Source organism: Octopus sinensis, linkage group LG5 (genome assembly GCF_006345805.1).
Source record: "Octopus sinensis linkage group LG5, ASM634580v1, whole genome shotgun sequence".
NCBI classification, from domain to species: Eukaryota; Metazoa; Mollusca; class Cephalopoda; order Octopoda; family Octopodidae; genus Octopus; species Octopus sinensis.
Window position 1 is genome coordinate 22,276,089 of NC_043001.1, and position 25,950 is coordinate 22,302,038.

Below are 25,950 nucleotides of genomic sequence, written 5' to 3' on the forward strand. Positions count from 1 at the left end.
AGCATGACAATGCCAAAGGTTTTGGTCATTGGCTCCATAAGGCCCAACACTCAAAAGGAACTCAGCCACTTTGCCTCCATGAGGCCCAACCCTCGAAAGGAACTCAGCCACCTGAGTTCCTTTAGGCAGCGAGCTGGCAGAAACGTTAGCACGCTGGGCGAAATGCTTAGTGGTATTTCGTCTGCTGCTACGTTCTGAGTTCAAATTCCGCCAAGGTCAACTTTGCCTTTCATCCTTTCGGGGTCAATAAATTAGGTACCAGTTACGCACTGGGGTCGATGTAATCGACTTAATCCGTTTGTCTGTCCTTGTTTGTCCCCTCTATGTTTAGCCCCTTGTGGGCAATAAAGAAATAAGGATCTCAGCCACCTTGCTTCTGTGAAGCCCAAATTTAAAAAAATTATTTTACTTTTTGCATTGTATCATATAAAAACAGTGTTTACAGTAACCTGCAATAAAGGCAACCATTTCTATGTAAATAAAACTGTGTATTAAGTAAATAACATTCCATAATGACAGTTATGTACAGTAGAAACATAAATTAGAACTACCAGAAATTAACTTTAATAATGTTTGCATTAACCCTTTCATTACCAATCCGGCTGAAACCGGCTCTGAGTACAAATGTCCTGTTTTCATAAGTTTTGAATTAAAATCTTTCACCAAACCTTAGTTACAATTTATGTCCCTAACACTAGCTGAATGGTAACCAAGTTATTTTATTAAATTCTTTGTTATATTTAAAGTAATTGAAAGAAACACAGAGCATCTCAAAATAAATACAGTAATGAAAGGGTTAAAGCAAGTAGCTACATCAAAGTGGCAGATACATGTTACTACTAGTTTAACCCCAGGTGGAGCAGTAACATTCATTTGCCACTTTGATGTGGTGACTCGCTTTACTGTTTAGTATATGTTACTACTCTATCTCTTTTTGAGATTTTATAACTAGCTATTTTGCTTGTTGCAAATCAGAGACCGATGGTCACTTTGCTAACAATATATCGCTGGCAGGAGTGGCTGTGTGGTAAGTAGCTTGCTTACCAACCACAAGGTTCCGGGTTCAGTCCCACTGCATGGCACCTTGGTCAAGTGTCTTCTACTATAGCCTCAGGCCAACCAAAGCCTTGTGAGTGGATTTGGTAGACGGAAACTGAAAGAAGCCCGTCGTATATATGTGTATATATATATATATGTGTGTCTGTGTTTGTCCCCCCAACATTGCTTGACAACCGATGCTGGTGTGTTTACATCCCCATAACTTGGCAGTTCGGCATAAGAGACCGATAGAATAGGTACAAGGCTTACAAAGAATAAGTCCTGGGGTCAATTTGCTCGACTAAAGGCGGTGCTCCAGCATGGCCACAGTCAAAATGACTGAAACAAGTAAAAGAGTAAGTAAGAATTAATCAACACTTGGTCTTATAATACAATGGCTATGACATTTTATCGTTAATTAACACAACAAAACTTTGTTAAGAGACGTGGTAACCAGTAGCCTATAAATGAGTGATTTATTCTTCTTCAATTTACTTTCAGTTAAACATTTTTATGCCCTAAGAACTATTATTTTGTTGAATCCATAAGTAAATCTCCATCTTACAACGATTCTCTACTTAGCACATGTTCTTCATATTTGTTACATACTTACATTTGTTTGACCATTTTTTGAAGGCATTGACACATGATCAAAATGCAAACTGTCTCATCAGTTCGTTTGGATTCAGTCTTAGAGTCAAATTTACTGATCATTTCCTGTTTAGTTAATAATTCTGTTTTTATAACACAAAAAGTATCACAAATTTGGTATATTATGCAATCTACCCTTTATACTGAATTTCTTACCGTATGTTGCCATCAGAGTTAAAACTTGAAATAATCATAAATGTATTTGCATTTAATAATATAAATGCACCCTTTTAAAGCCTAGCCAGGCTCATGAGCCCGGTTTCCTGGTTTCTATGGCGTATGTTTTCCCCAGCTGGATAGGACGCCAGTCCATCGCAGCATTACTCATTTTTGCCAGCTGAGTGAACTAGAGTAACGTGAAATGAAGTGTTTTGCTCAAGAACACAATGCGTCGCCCAGTCCAGGAATCAAAACCACAATCTTATGATCATGATGCTGACACCCTAACCACTAAGCCATGCACCTCCACATTTAATACTTAGTAAAATATAAAATGATATAATACATTGCATATCTTTTCTTTGGTGAACAATAAAAATCAAATACTGTAGAAATTATATTTTAATAACAAAGGTCACTTTGAAACAAAACAAAAAAAGAGATTAAATTGCAGAAACAGTTTTATTAATTACAGAAACTGGAATGGCTCGTTAGCAAATTCAGTAGTTTGAAGTTTTTTATTTTTGTTTGTTTTTTTGCTTTAAAGATTAACCTTTTCTACTTGGCAGTAATTTTACAAAAATTGGTTGTCCAATAGTAAATGTTTCATCAAAATAGGTCTTTGCAAATGAAAAATAAACAAAAGTGTTACTATTGCAAAATAGCTGATATTAAAAAAAAAAGTCAACAAATGAATTATTTTATTGAATAAAAAGTATTGTTCACTTTTTCAGTGTGAATTTAGTGACGGTTATTTACAGGCGTTTGAAATACTGTGAATCAGCTAGCTAGCAAAGAAGTGAAATAAAATAAGAGCATAAATCACAACCAATATAACAAAAATTACTTGAATTTTGGATGATATTTCTTTGAAGTGATGAATAGACTAGGATTGAAAGATAAAGTGTGTTTGCTATTAAAATTGACAATTTAATAAATTGTAACTGTTTGTAGCAATTATTTAAAAACTGAAGGTGAATACAAGAAGTAATCTCAACAATAATAATAATAATAATAACAATACTGTGAAATTTAGGCTTTGATGATAAATGAAAATGGAAGAAATTCGCAAGTCAGACAAGTTCAAATATGTTTAAATTAGAAGGAATTCAACATATTTTAAAAAGCAGTTGTAAAAAATATATGTGAATAGACCCAAGAAATTTTAAAAATACTATTGTAAAAATATGGTAGGCAAAGATTGAACCTGAAGTGATCTCTTAATGATTATTTGAAAGATGTTATAATGTTTTCAAAACAGCCCCAATACAAATCAAAGATTTGATGACAAGAAAATGTACAGAACACAAAGCGTTGGTTAGATATGAATTAACTAATGGAACACTAGGAATCATTAATTTTGACAGAGTTTATGTATTTAGTTTCCAGCCTTCACCTGCCATGTATGGAATTTTGTTGGATTTTTCTCATTGGAACTTTCACTGTCATAGCTTTACCAACATCATTTCTACTTGATTTATGATAAAATTTATCATCTGTGTAGTTTTGCCTATTAATACTATAGGCGGCAGAGTACAGAAGGTAAATATATTCAGATAAATATAATACATGTGGCCTTTGTGAAGGTGCATGGCTCAGTGGTTACAGCGTCGGGCTCACAATCATGAGGTAGTGAGTTCGAATCCTGGACTGGGCTGTGTCGTGTTCTTGAGCAAGACATTTTGTTTCATGATGCTCCAGTTCACTCAGCTGTGGAAATGAGCTGTGATGTAACTGGTGCCAAGCTGTATCATCCTTTGCCTTTCCCCTTGGATAACACCAGTGGTGTGAAGAAGGGAAAATGGATTTCATGGGCGACTGCTTGTCTTCCACAAACAACCTTGCTTGGACTTGTGCCTCAGAGGAAAACTTTCTAGATGCAGTCCCATACTCATTCATGACCAGAAAGTGTCTTCACCCTTTACATGTAACCCTGTTTAATCACTGGTTCATTCATCACAGGTTGATTTGTGATAACATGGGTCAAGGATCAGTGAAAGATTCTGCTTGTACCACAATGCTCAGCTACCAATTATCGCTTGTCTTTACATCACCATGTTGTGAGACTGCATATTTTTTAATAGGGATTTATATACTCACACCTATCAATATGGAACCAGTGAACAGAAAGAATACAATAGTTCCTGATCTTAAGAAACAATGCAGACAAGTGAATTCTCTACGAGATGGAGATGATCAAGAAAATACACGATGGTGGAAGCTTCATTGTTGTGGACTGCAAGTTTGGTGCTAATGAATCCACCATTCATTCTATTTACAAAATGTATGGAGATAATTCATCTATCACTCTGTGTGAGTGTGTGTTTTTTTTCTTACCTGTGCCGGTGGCATGTAAAAAGCACCATCCGAACGTGGCCGATGCCAGTGCTGCCTTGATTAGCTTCTGTGCCAGTGGCACGTAAAAAGCACCAACCGATCATGGCTGCTGCCAGCCTCCCCTGGCACCTGTGCCGGTGGCACGTAAAAATCACCCACTACACTCACAGAGTGGTTGGCATTAGGAAGGGCATCCAGCTGTAGAAACACTGCTAGATCAGACTGGAGCCTGGTGCAAGCCTCCTAGCTTCCCAGACCCGGGTCGAACCATCGAACCCGTGCTAGCATGGAAAGCGGACGTTAAATGATGATGATGATGATGATGATTAACCCCTGTGACAAACAAGGATAGATTTTCTAAAAACATTTACAGAAAGTAGTGTAGAAGTTAATTCATATATGATTAAAAATAAATAACTTCTTGAAGTTAATAGTTTAAGGATTATTTTTAAATTATATACCTAGACTGAACTACAAATAAAATCTAAGAAATGAATAAATATAGTACTGTTTTACTCAGATGATCTTTTAAGTGCCTATATCGATTTTAAATGAATCTAGAATTTAATTTGATATATGTCAAATCCAGCTGCTCGAATATTTTCCTTTCATTCCACAGCTAAATAAATATGTATATAAAATTATATAAGCACAAGAAATGCTTAATACCCTTTGTTTAGATCAAATATAATCTTTCTCTTTGTCAGAGGAATATCATCAGACAACTGCCGTAGAGCTTAACCCTTTAGCATTCAGATTACTCTATCAAATGTAATACTCTTTTACTCGTTTCAGTCATTTGACTGTGGCCATGCAGGAGCACCGCCTTTAGTCAAGCAAATTGACCCCAGGATTTATTCTTTGTAAGCCCAGTACTTATTCTATCGGTCGCTGTTGCCGAACCGCTAAGTTACGTAGATGTAGACACACCAATATCGGTTGTCAAGCGATGTTGGGGGGACAAACATAGACACACATACATATATACGATGGGCTTCTTTCAGTTTGCGTCTACCAAATCCTTTCACAAGGCTTTGGTTGGACTGAGGCTATAGTAGAAGACGCTTGCCCAAGGTGCCACACAGTGGGACTGAACCCAGAACCATGTGGTTTGTGAGCAAGCTACTTACCATACAGCCACTCCTATGCCTATTCTCATTGCTTTGAATGGCTGTATTTTAACGTATTTTGGGGGGCTTAAAACTTGGAAACAATGTTTTGTAAGGGATTATAATACTATCCATGTATAAGAAGCTCCCATATTTTTTTCACCTAATTTTTGACAAAAAAGGGTTCCTTATTCATGTTAAAATACGGTAATAATGCATTGTCTCTTAGCTTTGAGATTTTGATGATGTGACTGTTTATTTTTAGAATGACAGTGTAGGGTAGGTGTGAGAGGTTTGATCTGGTTAGTTTGAACAGGTAGAATATTTAGGCTGGATATAGATGATTTAAATGCTAAAGGGTTGAACTCAGAATTATAAAAGACCTAGCTGCCCAAAACAACCTACGTTTATTCCAATTTAAAATTCAAAAGTAGAATATATTTGGTTTGTCATAAGAAACAAGAAAATCTAGCATTTAACTCTTAGCTTTCAGATTTATCAAATGTAATGCTTATTTATTCACATTGTTTTGTATTTATCCAAACGTGGCCGTTGCCAGCGCCGCCCGACTGGCCTCCATGCTGGTGGCACGTAAAAAGCACCATCTGACCGTGGCCGTTGCCAGCTTCGTCTGGTCCCCGTGCCGGTGGCATGTAAAAAGCACCATCCGATCGTGGGCGTCTGCCAGCCTCGTCTGGCACGTAAAAAGCACCCACTACACTCTCGGAGTGGTTGGCGTTAAGAAGGGCATCCAGCTGTAGAAACACTGCCAGATCAGACTGGACCTGGTGCAGTCTTCTGGCTTCCCAGACCCCAGTTGAACCGTCCAACCCATGCTAGCATGGAAAGCGTACCCTAAACGATGATGATGATGATGATCAGTTCACTCTATTTCAGTTTCCAAAATGCTTCAAGCCAACAATCTTATCAGTAATGGACAAGTGAGCATAGATATGACAAGGGCAAATGTCTACTTTCTTTCTCCATACAGCTGCCATCAAGGAAATAAAAAGTCTGCCCATGTTCTCAAATAATTTGACATGGATGAAAGAAGAAAAAGTTGGTTCTTCATTTCCTAAATTTGAAGGTTTAAGCATACGTTTTCTGAATGTAAATATCATAAAAGAAGAAAAGGTATTGAAAGGATGGAAGACCGTAAACTGGCTGGCTGACTTGTTGACTGATGAACTCAGTATCAGAAAAATAAGAGAATCTAAAAGAAATTTTTTCTTTTTGTCATGATAGAAAATATATGACACCCCACCCCCTCTCAGCGAGAACTATATGTGACAAGAAAGAATAAACAGGATCCATAACCATACATAGTAAACGTGTTTACATAATACATAGAAATTACACAAATTATTACTAGTATGGTGGCCCAGCATAGCCAGGGCTGAAATGTATAAAAGAACACACACACAGAGAACAGTTATACATATATACTTTTATAGATATTTGTACACACATATAGGATATATAAGGTGCAGCTTAGATTTGTGCCAGAATGGGGTACCACTGTTCCCCTTTCAATAGTAAAAGTTGTAAACAAAGAGCAAGCCATATCTTACACTTATTGACCTGGTGGCAGTTTTTGACAAAGTACCACATTCAAGAAAACAGAGATTCGGAAGAAGGCTTTTAAGAGCAGTACAAACCATGAATATACAGGATCTGTCAGCAAAATGTAAATTAGCAACAAATTCAATAAGGAATTCAGTGTACAACTAAGTGTCCATTGTGGCCTTGTTCTCATCTTCCTCCTGTTTAATATAATCCTCAAGGCCATAAATAAGGAACTCAAGATCAACTGTCTGTGGGAGTGCCTGTCTATATGCTGATGGACTTAGTTTCCATAACTAAGTTTTATCTTTTACTTGTTTCAGTCATTGGACTGCAGTCATGCTGGGACCCATTTTGAAGGGTTTTAGTCAAACAAATCAGACTCCAATACTTATATTCTATTTAAGTCTAGTACTTATTCTATCAGTTTCGTTTTTACTCAATCCATTTCTGATCATATTAGGGAGTTACAACTGAAACTGGGTTCAATTTTGCTGATCTAACAAGAATGGGAGATTGAGAGAAAGAGAAATCTAAAATTTTAGTTATGGTGGGAAATATTAGATGTATGCTTTCAAGCAACAGTAGCTAAGTTTTACATTATGCTTATCAAAGAACTTATGATATATGGCTGATAGTGAAATGTTTTCTGGTTTTTTTTTTAAGAATGACAGAAAATCTTTTAACTGTATTAGATACTACATTCATGCAATATGGAAGTAAGTCTAAACTAAATTATGTCTTTGTATTTAGTTTTAAATGCTCTGTGGGGCTAATCCCATAAACTGTATTTGGTTTTTTTTATAAATCACTTTTTCAGTGCACAATTGCAGTAGAGTATGATGTAATTAAATATGTTCCCTTCAGAAGATAGTAATGAAATTTTATTAACAATGTTCTTTAAGTTTTTTTTTATTATTATGACTGTGTGGATGGTCAGAGATTTTCATTATGTAACAACTATTATTATTCCTTATCCTTCCAATCTATAATCCATTCAGCTGGATTATCCCATCAATGCCACACAGAAGGCACTCTGATAAACAGTTAGCATCAGAAAGAGCATCCAGCTGTAGAAACCATGCCAAAGTAGACATAGAATCTGGTGCAGCCTTCTGGCTTGTCCCGTCTTGTGAAACTGCCCAATCCATGCCAGCATGGAAAAGGGGACATTAAATGATGATTATGATGATGATGAATCATTTATGTACATTATATCTTCATTTGGCTTTACAACACCAACATAGCAATAATTCATATATAGAGAGAAAAAAAGATATACAAACACAAATATGTATGCACATCATATATGTCGTGTCTATTAGCAACAAAGAGTTTCAGAGAAAATGGAAGATACGGAACAGAGGGAGTGATAAAGACTTGGGAGAAAATGATCCGATGATAACACATTTCACAAGGAGATGATGAAGGACCATGTCAATTGGCAATACAAGATGCTGGAGAAAACATGACCTTCCCCACTCACTCACCTGTGCAAGCATGGCAAATCGAACATTAAAAAGTGGCATGCATGATGGAGGCAAAGAAGCATCTGCTGCCTCTCTTGCCATTTTGATACCCACTTATCTTCTTATCACCCATTACTGTCACTTAAGCTGCCCATTTAATGAGAGATGATACTGGATCTAACTATATTTAGTACCCCTATCGCCACCCTTACCAATCTAAATCCTTCGTCCATCACAAGGTCTATGTGTAAGATATTGCATCAGATCTGTTTGTACTTCACACACTCTGCCACCACACTTTCTATACTGCCAGTCATCACTCACTCTCCTTTAGACAGCTTGTTACTGACATCCATCACTCGCTCTTACCATTGTCCACATCTCTTATTGCCCATCACTCCCTCACCTTCACGATCCAATCACTCTGTTTCTGCCACCAAACACTCTCTCTTCACCTACCCATTTTGATTCATCTGCCATTATTCTCTTTTCAGTTCATCTTCTCAGCCACATTTCATTCAGTGAATAAACATGTCTAAGAGAAGTGAGGATTCTTTACACTTGTGATGTACAAGGCAAACCCCACTCATGTTAGTGCCATGAAAAAATGCATGTTACACATTCTGTAAAGAGCAGAGGAAACACAGAGTTAAGCAGACCCATTACTCTTGTCTTGTTAAGACCGTGACAATTTCTATAGAGCTAGTACTATGACAAACTGCACCCAGAACACTCTGTAAGACAGATGGTGCTAGTATGGAATGTGGATGTAGAATAATAAATGGTGTGTATATGTGTACATGTATGTGTGTATATATATGTATGTCATATCATATCATCATCATTGAATATCCACATTCTCTCTGGCACATATAGGAAGGTTTGACAGGATCTGCCAGGTCCAACAGACCACATGATGCTCCAACGTCTATTCTGGCCTGGTCTCTATGATTAGATGCACTTCCTAGTGCCAGTCAGTTTACAGCATGTACTGGGTAGTCTTCACGATGGCACCAGCACTAGTAAGAACCATGCATGCAGCTTGCAAGAGTAAGATTCCCTTCAACTGAGTGGGGCTACAGTAGAGAAGAAGGTGGATTCATATTCATGTCAAGAGATGAAGGGTTAAAATAAGAAAGAAGGGACCAGAACAGAATAGGTCTCTTGCACAATGACTGGTGTGGAGCTGTAATGAAATAAAATAGTGGTAAAATAAGGGGTAAAATAGTGGACCTTCAATGTACAAGGTGTGTAGAGGTGAATGGGAGCGGGAAAACAGTGAATGCGGGTGGGTAGAATTGTGTGTGTGTGTGTGTGTGTGTGTGTGTGTAAATATGTTAACAACCACATGTAAGCATATATAGGTGAAAAAACAAAGTGGAGAAAATAGTACTCGAATACCAAAGACAGAGTAAAATACTATTTTACTGAAGTGGAAAAAGTTCAGAAGTTGTTATTCAGTGTTTCATGCAACTGTTTGTCAGATGACTGCGTGACAAGAGGTTACCTGAAACAGAGTAACAGTTTGCAAAATTCTGTCAGCATCAATAAAATAACTATATATATATATATATATATATATGCACACATATGTACATACACAGATATGTAATACACATATCTGTTTGTATGTATATGTATGTGCGTGCACGCGTTTGAAAATTTCTGTGCGCATATGTTTGCTTATTTCAAAGTCATGTTTAAAATATCTATTTATTTAGTAGAATGTGTGCATGTATGCATACACACACATATTCATACTTACATACATGTGTATGTATGTGTGTGTGTGTGTGTTTGTATATATTTATATAAATATATATACAAACACATACATACACACACTACCAAAAGAATACTGATCTGTTATTTTTCTCTGGATTTCAACCAGAGAATATTCAACTAAAGAATCATAGCTGACATGTTTTTGTTGACTTATCTTAAGCCACAATTAACCAAAACAAACATAAAGATTCGAAAATTACATTAACGTGTGTATTTGCATGGAAGAGATACAAAGAAGCAATGGTGACTCAAATGATAGAATAGATGTTGTTTTGAATCATTCCAATATATCGTCTCTTTTGATAGGAAACATTACACAACTTAACTTACTAAGATATATCTACACTACTTTATGCTACAATAATAATTATTAAAATATTTGCATCAAGGCATATGTAATTATTGATAATGAAGAGGCATTCAACCTTTATCAAAATTGGGGTAAAAAAAAAACTGAAATGTTATTGATTTCTTATATAGGCACAAAGTTTTACATTTATAAGGAAGGAAATGATATTTTACTAGTCATGCCTTACGAAATGTATTAACAACATAATTAAAATTACCTTGGCTTCAATGAAAATATCTATACAGTTGCAAAATTATTTCACCAATAGTTTATCACCAACTTATGCACTAAGAGTATACACATACAGTATGTCTGTCTATATATATATAGTATGAAGGATACCATTGTTTTCATGTTAAGAAAATATCTTAATATCTTAATTTTTCAAGCTGATCACATGGAGGAATGGTGTTTGTCTCCATTTTCATCTAAAATGTTTTAATCCAAAATGGAGAAGAGCACCATTCCTCCATGTGATTGGCTCTAAAAATTGTTAAGATATCAAGATATTTTCTTAACATGAAACCATTGGTAGCCTTAATACACAAATAAAGGATCTTTATCCACCAATGTGGTGTTGAGCATTCATTCTCATTGTTTGACATTTACTTTATATATATATATATATATATATATATATATATATATATATATATATATATATGTATATACACACACAGTTTCTTTATTGAAATTGAAGCTAAGAGTCTGTCTCACAACTTGAGTTTCATGCCATTGCGATCTTCAGGTGAGGATTTATCACAATACTTACAATTGTCTTGGCTGAAGATAACAGTAGTTTGAAACTCAAGTTGCAAGACAAATACTCAGTTTCAATAAAATAACCATACCCTCTACAACATGTATTAAGCACTCCTTTATTATGTTCCACATAAAGCATGTATATGTGTATATGTATATATATATATATATATATACATACATACAAACACACACACATTTCCACTATTTTCAAATGATTTTGATGGATGAGAAATGAAGAAAACCAAAAGATAAAACTAGCCAAATTATTATAGATATTGACATACTGAGCAGCATGTATCCCTTTGCTCGTGCTGTACTGGATCCTTGCCAAGGACCCAGTCTACCAAGCTGTGAATAAATACTATAAAAATTTTAAGCTTAAGGCTTACTTTAAAGCTGATACTGTCTCTGCTGCTTCAATCAGCAGAAGCGCTATATAACTGACAAATCTTATACGACTTTGTCATGTTGGATTCAAACTTTCCACTAAAACCTCTGGAAAGAAACAGATATTTCCTTAAGGTATTAATATAAAAGGCATGCTAAAAATATGAACGTTTAAAAAATAAAAGGGGGAAACAATAAGTTTCCCTTAATTAAATATGGATAGAGAAAAACAAAATAAAATCCAATAATCAAATTGTATTTGAACTTAATGGCTTTTTTTCGTGTGGTGCTTTGTCATATCTTCCCTCAGATTCATATCACGGCATGTTTTACATCTAAACCAAAAGCAGTATTTATTGTTTTGGCACTGACTTTTAAGCTGCCTTATTATTTTGTTGCATAGTTAGGTTTTGAAACAGAACTATTGTCAACAGAGTCAGCATTGTTTCAGATTCCTTCGACATTATAGAATTACTCTCTCACTTGCAGGCCAAGAATTTAAGAATTTTTACAACAGCTTCAAGAAATTAATTGAAATAGTGGAAAAAATTTCAAAAAATGAGATAATACTTTTCTTTTCTTTCTTAAATAAAATAGTTGCATTGATTTCAAACAGTGCCCAATGTCTCTCAAATTTAGAACAAAATTTTGAACAAATTTTTTTTGTTGTTTTTAAAATAAGCAAGAGAGAACAAGAGAGGTAACTCATACAATTTTTTTTTTTGGACATGACAAAGAAAAAAAAAATGCAAAGCAGCAAAATTTTATAAATTCAGATTTTAGCAATATTCCAATTACTTGTTTTAACTGTCATCTAGAACGATAACAAAAATATTTGTATGGAGAATAAATAAAAAATTTAAAAAATTTTACCGCGAGCATTTTTCAACAGTATCATACTTCTGATTAGATATCAAATGAACCAAGGTTCATGATAAGCTGCCGGACTACAGACCAATTATTATGGTATTGTAATAACATAGAGATTCAAAAATCAGGATTCAGGAACAACAGATTAAGACATTTATGAAGAAATATCATGTGTAGAACTTTGTTTTTAAGGCTTTCCCAAAATTCTTCATTTTCTTCCCTAAATCTTTCACATTACTTTTCATACCAGCAGTTGAACTATCATTGGAGTGTTCATAGACCCGTGTTAAAAACAATTCTAGAAAAGAAAAAGAAACAGAGGGGGGAAAAGTGGTGTTAGAAAAAGATTTTGGACATCAAAACAAAAATGATAAATAGAAATAAAAGAAGAAAAAAACATCTAAAAAAGCGCCCGGCACACTCTGTAAAGTAGCTGACGTTAGGAAGGGCATCTTGTAATAGGAATCGTATCAAAACAGATCTCAATGGTGGTGGTACCATGTAAAAAGCACTTGGTCCACTCTGTGAAGAGTTTGGCATTAGGGAGAGTATCCAACTGTAGAAACCAAGCCAAGACAGACAGTGAAGCCCAGTTCAGCACTCTGGCTTACCAATTCCTGTCAAACCATCCAACATGGAAGATAATGAAAAGTCAAAAATTTCCCCATGAAACATTCCACTCATTTGATCATTTTATGTATCAGTCGCCATGATAGATCGTTAGCCACTACACACATTTTTTTCTCTCCTTGTTTTTTCTGTGTCCCTTTCTGTAGAAGAGCGTAGGCTCGAAACGTAAAAGACTTTTTCTATTCCTGAGCATTATACTAATACATCTGTTTGTTTTCTAAACCATCTGTCTTCGTCTTTTGTTTTTTTCGTAAACTCTCCTTATGTATGCTTTACAATGTGAAGGCGCATGGCTTAGTGGTTAGGAGCATTTGGCTCATGATCATAAGGTCATGAGCTCAATTCCTGGCAACACATTGTGTCCTTGAGCAAGACACTTTATTTCACATTGCTCCAATCCACTCAGCTGACAAAAATGAGTAGTACTGTATTTCGAAGGGTCAGCTTTGTCACACTCTGTGTCACGCTGAATCTCCTCGAGAACTACTTTAAAGGGTACACGTGTTTGTGGAGTGCTCAGTCACTTGCACGTTAATTTTACAAACAAAGCTGTTCCATTGATCGTATCAGCTGGTTGCTATTGAGAGGAGTTTTCGCCTCTCTCTGGTATCAAGAGGGGTTGATAAATTAAGTACCAGTTGCATATTGAAATTGATCAAATTGACTGGCCCCCACTCCTTAAAAATTTCAAGCCTTGTGCCTAGAGTAGAAAAGAATATTTATCCTCACTTAAACATGGATGTGCTATTAGAACAAACTATGCTGTGGTAGTTACGAGAAAAACTTCAATATTGGGTTTTTGGTGTAAAATACACTCTTGTTCATTATTTCTTTATTGCCCATAAGGGGCTAAACGTAGAGTGGACAAACAAGGACAGACAAAGGGATTAAGTCGATTACATCAACCCCAGTGCGTAACTGGTACTTAATTTATCGACCCCAAAATGATGAAAGACAAAGTCGACCCAGGCAGAATTTGAACTCAGAAAGTAACAGCAGACGAAATACCGCTAAGCATTTCACCCAGCGTGCTAACGTTTCTGCCAGCTCACCGCCTTTTGTTTATTACATTGATAGCGGGGAGAAGGAATGTCAAAATCTGGTGGTCTTGGTGCTGAAGGTGGCAGATATTTATCTCTCTGCTAGCAATATAAATAAGAGTGCATTTTGCACCAAAAGCCAATATGAGAGTTTCTCTCTTGGTATCTACTGCAGTTGGGATAAATATTACTTCTTGGTAACACTGCCTCTGTTACTAATAGATATTTTTTAACAAGCTTTCTGATATTTATTGTTTTAACACAAGTCCACGCGAGATGTTACCTCAGGACAAATGCTAGAGTAACTGGCCTATCAACTGTGTATATATATTATGTATGGTACATACATGGCTATTTACAAAATTAACACTTTATTAACAATTCCTCTCTGACATGAACATGAAAATAGTAATAGTATGTCAGCTAAAGGTCCTTTGATTCTGAACCCTTTGCCTGCTCTATGTATAACAAGGATATATTTCCCTAAGGTCCATGTATCACATATGATACACATTCCCAATATTTTTTCAACTACCAAAGTATTTTGTGACTTATGAAAGGAAAGCCCTTATGTTACTTGGAATGTATAAAACAAGGGCTAACTAAAAGTTGGAAAACAAGCACTGATGTTTAGGACAAACTCATGAAAATGTTTTGGACAAGCAAAGGGTTAATAAAATAATTTTTTTTCATCTTCTTAATGATAAATTTGTCTTACCTAATGAACTAGATCTTTCTAAGAGGGAGTGTTTGAACACATCAAACATCTGTGTTTCCGAGAACCATTCTAGGAATTTACGGATGCTTTTTGAATTCACACTCCGAATAAATTGTTCTTTCTGAAAAAAGAAAAGAAAAAAAAAACAAAATATGAAAAATAAAATTATGACAAACAAAATAAAATTCATCTTCAGCATTTTCATTTTAGGCATGGCTGTGTAATTGAGAAGTTTGCTTTCCAACCACTCTACTGAATGTTTTTTTTTCACGGCAAACATACTATACCTATACTTTTGGTAATGTGTTTCATATTTTTTTAGAAAAAATAACATTTAACATTCATTTTCCATGATGCTGGCAAGCTGGCAGGCCCCACCAGACCCAGTTGTCAGTTTGGTATGGTTTCTATGGTTGGATGCCCTCCCTAATGCCAACCACTTTACAGAATATACTGGGTGCTTTTATGTGACACCAGCACAGGTACTTTTGTACATGGCACTGGCATAAGTGCTTCTTAAGTGGTGTCAACAGGCTTGTTTCAGTTTCTGTCTACCAAATTCACTCACAAGGTATTGGTCAGCCTGGGTGCTGTAGTAGAAGTCACATATTCTGCAGTAGATCTGAACCCAAGACCACAAGGTTGGGAAACAAACTTCTCAACCAGACAGCCACATCTGCACTCTGTTTATTTCTATATCATCATCATCATCATGGTTTAGTGTCCGCTTTCCATGCTAGCATGGGTTGTTCGGTTCAACTGGGGTCTGGAAAGCCAGAAGGCTGCACCAGGCCCAGTCTGATCTGGCAATGTTTCTACGGCTGGATGCTCTTAGAAACATTGCCAGATCAGACTGGGCCTGGTGCAGCCTTCTGGCTTTCCAGACCCCAGTTGAACCGAACAACATTCAGCAAACACCAATTTTTTTTTTTCTTTTTTTCCAAAAGATATTCAAATATAATTTGTTACCTGAAAAACTTTTTCTCCATTTTGTTGGGTGAGAATGTAGGATTCTGTATGACCAACCATTTCAACAAATAAACGAAGAAAAGCTTCAGAAATCATGAGGTTCTTTGACCCTTCAGCTTCTAAAGGAAAAGGGAAAAACAAATGATGAGCAAAACACGTAGAAATGTTCAAATATAACATTTCATAAAAGGAAATATTAAATAAACTTTCTGTACAAATCCAAGAAGAATATTAGGTTGCTTAATTACTGACACTTCAATCTGTTGCTAATTATTAATAAACTAGCAGTATCGCCCGGCGTTGCTCGGGTTTGTAAGGGAAATAATTATATAAGCATTTTTAGAGATGTAAAGTATAATAGCCATCTCAATATGGCTAACCACAAAGGGGGAGGGGTGTTACTGTAGCTTTTTACGTTCTGAGATTTAATAATAAATTTTAGAGAGTTACTTCCCTTATATATGTCAAAAATGGATTAAAAATGGGAAAAATTGATGGTAAATTTTTTTTTAAATCGTAGACTCATCGTAGACGCGCGCTAATACCCAGACGGTCTCGATATGAATCACGACTATAAGATACCCGGTTTTGGTTAAACTGCCCGCAAAATGTGGGAGTAGTTAGGAATCTAAATCGTAGGAGACAGACACACAACCTCACTTTTATATATAAAGATTTCCTCTATTTACATAATATTGAGGTCTCTTTCTTTCTTTTGTTATCTTACTGTTTTTACCAATATACATATACATATATATATATATATATAAATATATATATAGTTACAGAGATGTACTTGCATAGCAAGTGACTTGATCTGAGATCGTGTGCTGGAACGAAAACAGTTGCAGCGTTGAAGGTGTTTATAAGCCATTTAAGAAACACACAAAAACCGTTAGATTCACTTCAACATTTAAATTTAATTTGTCAAAATATTTTCGTCGCTTTGAGACCGCGACCTGTTAGCACGATATTTTTGTCAGTGAACAGGTCGCGGTCTGAAAGCGACGAAAATATTTTGGCAAATTAAATTTAATGTTGAAGTGAATGTAACGGTTTTTGTGTGTTTTCTTAAATGGCTTACAAACCCTTCCACGCTGCAATATATATATATACACACATATATATATATATGTATGTATGTATGTATGTGTGTATATGTGTATGCATGTATGTGTGGTGTGTGTGCGTGTCTGTGCTTGTCCTCCACCACTGCTTGACAACGAATGTTGTTTGTTTACATCCCCACCTAGTGTTTGACAAAGGAAACAGATAGAATAAGTACAATGCTTACAAAAATAAAACTGGAGTTGATTCATTAAACTACAATTCTTCAAGGCATTGCCCCAGCATGGCCACAGACCAATGGCTGGAAAAAGCAGAAGAATAAAAGAATACATTCTCTGCTTTGGTCATATGTTGAAGGCATGAGAAAGCTTGAGTTTACATGAGAAGGCCTAACAGACCTGGTAGAAACAGCAGCCAAGTCTCCCTTAAATCACACCTTACTGTCTTATGTATGTATATATATATGAGCCAATGAGGGGGACCTCTACATGGTAGCTAGACCTGGTAGAAATAGCAGCCAAATTTCCCCCAATCACACCTTACTGTCTTATCTATGTATATATGTATGTATGAGCCTATGAGGGAGACCCCTACATGGCAGCTAGACCTGGTAGAAATAGCAGCCAAATTCCCCCAAATCACACCTTACTACTGTCTTATCTATGTATATATGTATGTATGAGCCTATGAGGGAGACCCCTACATGGCAGCTAGACCTGGTAGAAATAGCAGCCAAATTTCCCCCAAATCACACCTTACTGTCTTATCTATGTATATATGTATGTATGAGCCTATGAGGGAGACCCCTACTGTCTTATCTTTCTGCTACTTGGATAAAGGTGTTATATTCGTCGTAAAAAAACTTTCCTGGCACACACTCACGCACACGCACACACACACGCACCCTCACACACACACACGCGCGCACACCGACACACACCCACTCACACACACGCACGTTAGCTTACAATTTTATTTATATATTTGCGTGTCTGTGTGGAAAGAGGAAGTGGGAGGCAGAGTGAAAGAATCACTCACTACAGTAAGTCAATTACTTTCATTTTATTCGTTGCCCACTGTGTGTGTGCGTTTGCGTGTGCTGTAAACCAGAGTAAGAAAAGCATTTGACACACACACCAGAATGTGAGTTTTCTGTAAATTTTGCTTAACTGGAGTTTAAATTTTAAAAACTGGACCTGGCATGACGCGATGCATTGTACTCTTAAAAATGCAAGGTAAATTGTAATTGAAGAAATCCTATATTGTAGATTTGTATAACTCCCAAAGGGAGGCAGATAAAATCTGCCTTTTATAATAAGAGATATATATTTACATCTATGTATTCGTTTTCGCAAGTTTCTTGATGTAAAATCATGTGTTGAAACAGATATGTGTTATACTTGCAAATGGTCATCTTTTTGCCAATTAAACACACACTATTTGAGCTTCACTTTATTATTATCATCATCATTATTATTATTATTATCTCTCTATATATAAACGGCAAAATGTCTGTCTATGTGTGTGTCCTTTATACAAATCCACAATTTTTCAGTTAGAGGGCTCGCACTTTCTATGGTCATTCAAAACCGTCCAAGGGTGGTCGTCCACATCTTTACATTTCCCCAGTCACCCCGCAAGGCCATTAAAAATCAATAGAAGTGACTTTTTTGTGAATTTCCTATCCAAAACCCAATCAAAATGCCTGAAACTTGATACGCCAATAGAAGTGACTTTTTTGTGAATTTTCTATCCCAAACCCAATCAAAATGCCTGAAACTTGATACGCCAATTGAATGCCAGCTAGCTGTATGTGATTGGTCGGAGATTTGAACAGTACTCAAGTGTATGTGTGCACTCCTGCAGCTGTATATGCATGCACTAGCACTATGACCCAGCGTTGCCGAGTCACAGTGCTAGTTATTATTAAGGCAGTGAGCTGGCAGAATCGTTAGCAGACCAGATGAAATGCTTAGTGGTATTCTGCTTGTTGCTACCTTCTGAGTTCAAATTCTGCCGAGGTCAACTGTGCCTTTCATCCTTTTGAGGTCGATTAAATAAGTACCAGTTACACACTGGGGTTGATGTAACCGACTTAATCCTCTTCCCCAAGCTGCCCTTGTGGCAAAAATTTAAAATCATTATTATTATTATTAATTTTATTAAGGTGGCAGGCTGGCAGAATCGTTAGCATGCTGGACAAAATGCTTAGTGGTGTTTCACCCATCACTATGTTCTGAGTTCAAATTCTGCCAAGGTTGACTTTGCCTTTCATCTTTTCGGGGTCAATAAATTAAGTACCAGTTGAGTACTAGGGTCAATGTAATCGACTTAACACCTCCCCCAAAATTCCAGGCCTTGTGACAGAAAGGATTATCATCATCATCATCATCATCATATTCATCAGTCAAGATGGTAAGCTGGCAGAACCATTGGCATGCCAGGCAAAATGCTTAGCAGCATTTCATCCATCTTTATGTTCTGAGTTCAAATTCTGCTGAGGTCAACTTTGCCTTTCATCCTTTCGGGGTCGATGAAATATGTACCAGCTGAGCACTGGGGGTTGATGTAATCCACTAACCCCTTCCCACTAAAATTTCAAGCCGTGTGCCTATAGTAGAAAGGATTATTATTAGTTTATTTGTTAAAAAAAAAAGGCATGTACAAATGGTGTAATATACAAACCCATACACACACATGCAAGACACACATACTGCACAGGCACAGATGTAAATGCATGCACAGATAGGGACACATACCACATCATCATCAGAAAGACAAAATGAAATAGGTAGGACAAGAGGAAACATGTGGTGCAGAGAGACACTGGATAGGTCACAGAATGTGTAATGAAAGAACTTTGACAAATAAAGTAAAAAAAACAACAATAAAGCTGAAGTGAACATCAAATAAACAGTGCATGTATTTAATTGGCGAAAGATAACTATCCTTAAGTATAACAAAATATATTTACATTTGTCGTTATTGTTTGCTTATCTTCATACATTTTAATAATGAGTTACAGATGGACAGTTTCTTTCTAACTGCTAAATCTTAAATGTATTTTTACAGTGTTAGGAGGTGGGAGAGAAAGAGGAAGGAGTAGGCGGACATGTAACCCAAGGTAAGGGAGATAATAGAATTCTGCATTCTACAGAATATTTGGGCAAAGATGAGTGTACTGGCTGCTTTTTACATGGCACCAGCATCAATGAGGTCAACCAAGTAAATTGCAAGACAAAACCCCTCAACTGAGGTGGGTTGGGTAATATTGAGGGAGGTGATTTTGTATCAGGTGATGAAAGGTTTAAGAATGAGAAAAGGACAGAAATAGGTGTCTTGTAAAGAAGAGATACATGGCTACCCCAGCTGGAGAGGAAAGAGAATAATTAACCGAAAACTATATTTATGTTTTTAATGAATATAAAGACTTAATTAGAGACATGTTTCACTGAGAGACAACAGACAATAGAAAGAGCAGAATATATAATGTTAAAGTCTGCTGTTATATGAAGTAAATCTTTGTTTTTTACATATACAAATTGTCTACAATTTATTTCAATGTTCAGATTATTAATCTTTTAATGTATGACTTAAAAGAAGCTCATACCAATATCATTACGGGCAGAATCTAGTGCAGATCTCAAGGCTTTTTGGATTTTCTTGGGTAAAATGCTGGATTCATCACCAATATTACTTACAAAATGTTTCCTATCCAAATCAAGAATAACAACCTGGAAAAGAAATTAAACAAAATCAGAAATTTCTGAAGATTTTTTCTATCATACATCATTTAACGTCTGTTTTCCATGCTGGCATGGGTTGGACAGTTTGACAGGAGATGGCTACCCTGAGAGCTGCACCAGTCTCCAACTGTCTGTTTAGGCATGGTTTCTATGGCTGGATGCCCTTCCTATGCCAGCCACTTTAGAGAGTGGACTGGGTGCTTTTTTACGTGGCACTAGCATAACTGCTTTTTATGTGGCACTGGCACAGATGTTTTCATGTGGAACTAGCATGAGTGCTTTTTATGTATCATATCTTTTATTAAAACAAAAATAAAAGGAGGCAGTTATGAAATTGATATCAAAACACAGGAAAAAAAGAACCATCAACTTTCTACTTGTCTTTCATAAAAATTAACCCAATCATTACAGCTCTTTTTATACTTTTAGATTAATTGTTTACATTAAGACAATAATCTCCTTTCTCTCGTCCCATATGCAAATTTTAACATTAGTGACTTTTTGTAAGGGCAAGAAATCATATGGTATAGAAGATTAAGGTATTTATTTAGCCATTACACAATTTGAGGGGCCCAAACTGAGAATGACAGCAAACCCAGCTGAAAAATTAAATGTCTGATTCCCATTGCTAGTACTATAACATGACCCCCTAGTTGTAGTGTACATTTCAACACTTTAAATTTAGTATACTGCATTTTCAGTTCAATATATATATATATATATATATAAAATATTAGAAAAAAAACACCTTTTATCAATTCAAAATGAATAATTAAATTACACCATCTAGAAAATTAATTATTGTAAGTTTGGATTTTATTCCCTCAAATAATAATTATATATATATATATACCGGAGTAAACACATAAATGTGAAACAAGGTGGAAAAAAGAGTACTCAAATACCAGGGGTAGAGTAATATGCTTTATTTCAAAGCAGCAGAAATTCAACAAAACTTGTTACTCTGAGTTGTTACAAAAACTGTCCGACGAACAGGAACATGAAACTCAGAGTAACAGGTTTTGTTGAATTTCTGCTGCTTTGAAATAAAGTATATATATATATGTTTAACTTTTACAAGATGTAGGGTGACAGTAACTTCGAATTTTTGACCTGCCAGCCTTCACTGGACTGTCTAATAAAGGCTACCAACCAAAAACATTGAAATCACTGACATCCCACTTCTTGTATGAGTTGCCATGATTGATCGCTAAATCCAAAAGTTTTTTTATTCACTCTCTGTTTATTTCCTCTTGTTCCTTTCTGTTGAAGAGCACAGGCTGGAAACAAAAGACTTTCTCACTTTCCCAAGTGTCAAACTAATACATTTGCTTGTTGTTCATAAACCTGTTTTTGTCTTTTGTTTGTCTGTAAATTTCAACTATATATATATATAATATAATATATATATATATATATACGCGAGAAAGAAGCAACAAGAATGGATAGGTTTTTAGTACGATCGTTTCATACAAGGACAGGTTTTATTAAAAGTTGCAAAGATTACAGCATAATAAACGAGTCCCGTACTCATCAGCTAAAATACATGTAAGTTCTCTAGACATCCTAGGGTTTGAGGCTATACTCATGAAGTAATGTAGATAATTAAACAGATTCTAAAGTTCATTAAAGTTCCTTAAAGATGATGTATAGTCTTATCACAGAATTTTAAAAAAGTTTTGATAGCATCACAGAGAAGATGACCTAATCCATATGAATTTCCATAGATATGATGAGGGATATATACTCACAGAAGACAAATTTATCCATTGTTATTAGCATTACAGAGAGGGTGAATTAATCCTTTGTATATATGCACAGATTCCAATGGTGTAGATGTAAATTTCCAGAGAAATGGAGATGAATTTCATATTCACAGGCGATAAATTTTACAATGGTTGAACACAATGAGGTAGGTACCAATCCTTGTTATATGATTAGGTGTTTGCCATATTAATCACACTACTGCTATTCACAAGAGGCTGTAGCTATTTAACTTTAAAGGTTGAAGGGCTTACTAGATCGGCCAAGAATAGAGAGGGAAATAGAAGAAAAGAGAGAAAATAATGGAGGAGGGAGCAAAAAAAGGGGGGGGGAGAAAGGGGACTAAAAGAGAAGAGAAAAGAAAAGAAACAGAGAATAAGAAGAAAAAGAGAAAGAGAAAAGAGAAAGAAATAGGAAAGAAGGGAAAAAAGAAAAAGAAAAAAGAGGGTTCTAGTTATACAGTAGAGCTAGTAGACTGTAAGTCTGGTTTTAATCAACAGGCATCTAGGAATTGGAGGGAATATTATTCTTTGACCAGTTAAACCGTTAATTTATTGCTGTTGAAATCAGCTATGAGTTTAAAGAGAATCTAAAGAGATAACACAGTCAGGGGTAAGGGGTCAGATGCTAAAATCACCAGAAAATACATTAGGAAAATCTAAGTATAATTATCAAAAAGTCATTAAAAATTTACTTATTTAATTTATTCATTTTATTGTCTTAAGGAGTTGTCGTTATTATTCATACATTGACCGACTACAGGTCAAATCTTATAAGATCATTTACAAGGTGTTAGGGGATTGTCTATCCTAATGAAGATAATCATATTATCACCGAGGGAATAGCCTTATTTATTTAATTATGAAATAGAATTATGGGGCTACAGTTAACTAATTATAATTTATTAGAGTTATGCTATTTAAATTAGATTAAGTTAGGAATTAAAATTAAATATTACAATAAGATTTAAAATTAAGAATTTAAAAATTGCGAGTTTGAAATTAAATAAAGCCTCAATTAAGTAGCGAATAAGTACTATTCATTTCCCTGTTCTCAAAAACTGATGTAGATATAAGGAAAAGGATAAAGATAACTGTAATGTGAGAACTCTTAGTTATCTACTTAAAGCAGTGCTATACTAGTAGAAATCAAGTTATATCTATCTATCTAGTTATGAATATTCCAATCATTTAAAATATTTTAAAGTCTTCAATTTAGCGTGGACACAAACTTGACCTAGTTCGATATGGTTATTCAATAAGTTTCTATGTTTACTATGCTTTAGAATTTCGTACGTCTCCATGGAGCATAGTTGACAACCAACCCTACTATTTTTATACGGAATAGCTCTCCTAACTATTTCCCAATTAAGGGTATAATTTTTGTTATTATTTTTGAGTTCCCAGATTTTGTTTGAAAAGTGGTTGGTACCAGCTTTATGACGTAATTTAAAAGTCGAGATGTGATTTCTAACTCTGGCTAAAAATTAATTGTACAGCCAATGTAAAAATATTTGTTATTCTCCGTGGATATGGTACATTTATAGATTACATTATTTTCCCTACATAGACCAGTGCCGGGCATTTTGATTTTATTCTACACTTACACACAGGAGGAACAACTTCAGGCCTTGGATTATTCCTCTGGTAGATGTTTAAGGTTCTTATTATTTTGATTATCATTTCTATAGTTGGTACTGATATCTAAAGTATTGCTATTATTTATTGATCCTTCCGTTTCATCATTTAGGGGTAAAGTCCTACCAAGATTTCTTATATTATTCGTAATGTTATTATTATTGTTAGTTTTTATCCAACTGTATATTATTGTTATAGATATCACTGATATTTTCATTCTCCCTATTTTCACCATTAGCCTTATTTCTATTATTTCTATTATTAACAATATTACTTCTATTAATATCGGCATTGTTATTATTACTATTAATGTTAATGTTATTAGTCATTCTGTGGTTACTAATTTCACCTATGTTTTGATAGTTCATATTGCTGTTTTTATTGTTGTTGGTAGTATTATTGTTATTGCTATTGGTATTCATTCTGATAATATTATTTTTATTTTTATTTTTATTTTTATTTTTATTTTTATTTTTATTTTTATTTTTATTTTTTTTGATAATATTATTTGATAATATTATCAGAATGAATACCAATAGCAATAACAATAATACTACCAACAACAATAAAAACAGCAATATGAACTATCAAAACATAGGTGAAATTAGTAACCACAGAATGACTAATAACATTAACATTAATAGTAATAATAACAATGCCGATATTAATAGAAGTAATATTGTTAATAATAGAAATAATAGAAATAAGGCTAATGGTGAAAATAGGGAGAATGAAAATATCAGTGATATCTATAACAATAATATACAGTTGGATAAAAAGACTAACAATAATAATAACATTACGAATAATATAAGAAATCTTGGTAGGACTTTACACCTAAATGATGAAACGGAAGGATCAATAAATAATAGCAATACTTTAGATATCAGTACCAACTATAGAAATGATAATCAAAATAATAAGAACCTTAAACATCTACCCAGGAATAATCCAAGGCCTGAAGTTGTTCCTCCTGTGTGTAAGTGTAGAATAAAATCAAAATGCCCGGCACCTGGTCTATGTAGGGAAAATAATGTAATCTATAAATGTACCATATCCACGGAGAATAACAAATATTTTTACATTGGCTGTACAATTAATTTTTTAGCCAGAGTTAGAAATCACATCTCGACTTTTAAATTACGTCATAAAGCTGGTACCACCACACTTTCAAACAAAATCTGGGAACTCAAAAATAATAACAAAAATTATACCCTTAATTGGGAAATAGTTAGGAGAGCTATTCCGTATAAAAATAGTAGGGTTGGTTGTCAACTATGCTCCATGGAGACGTACGAAATTCTAAAGCATAGTAAACATAGAAACTTATTGAATAACCATATCGAACTAGGTCAAGTTTGTGTCCACGCTAAATTGAAGACTTTAAAATATTTTAAATGATTGGAATATTCATAACTAGATAGATAGATATAACTTGATTTCTACTAGTATAGCACTGCTTTAAGTAGATAACTAAGAGTTCTCACATTACAGTTATCTTTATCCTTTTCCTTATATCTACATCAGTTTTTTGAGAACAGGGAAATGAATAGTACTTATTCGCTACTTAATTGAGGCTTTATTTAATTTCAAACTCGCAATTTTTAAATTCTTAATTTTAAATCTTAATTGTAATATTTAATTTTAATTCCTAACTTAATCTAATTTAAATAGCATAACTCTAATAAATTATAATTAGTTACTGTAGCCCCATAATTCTATTTCATAATTAAATAAATAAGGCTATTCCCTCGGTGATAATATGATTATCTTCATTAGGATAGACAATCCCCTAACACCTTGTAAATGATCTTATAAGATTTGACCTGTAGTCGGTCAATGTATGAATAATAACGACAACTCCTTAAGACAATAAAATGAATAAATTAAATAAGT

At 34.8% G+C, this 25,950-nt stretch overlaps 2 protein-coding genes across 3 annotated transcripts in view; one reads left to right on the forward strand and one right to left on the reverse strand.

Moving 5' to 3' along the window:
- LOC115211742 (probable methyltransferase-like protein 15 homolog) overlaps nt 1-25,950 on the forward strand; it is a 73,512-nt gene that overhangs the window by 14,970 nt on the left and 32,592 nt on the right. The gene's annotated exons all lie outside the window — the stretch shown is intronic.
- LOC115212358 (DENN domain-containing protein 2B-like) overlaps nt 11,110-25,950 on the reverse strand; it is a 133,135-nt gene continuing 118,294 nt past the window's right edge. Inside the window, exons 14-17 of one of the 2 annotated variants that reach the window (XM_029781231.2) lie at nt 20,518-20,641; nt 15,840-15,958; nt 14,871-14,991; nt 11,110-12,780 (exon numbers count right to left, since the gene is read on the reverse strand). In XM_029781231.2, the coding sequence (XP_029637091.1) occupies nt 12,650-12,780; nt 14,871-14,991; nt 15,840-15,958; nt 20,518-20,641 (495 nt within the window). In that variant the 3' untranslated portion in view covers nt 11,110-12,649. The remainder of the gene's footprint in view (nt 12,781-14,870; nt 14,992-15,839; nt 15,959-20,517; nt 20,642-25,950) is intronic. The other variant, XM_029781230.2, reaches the window with a different exon arrangement.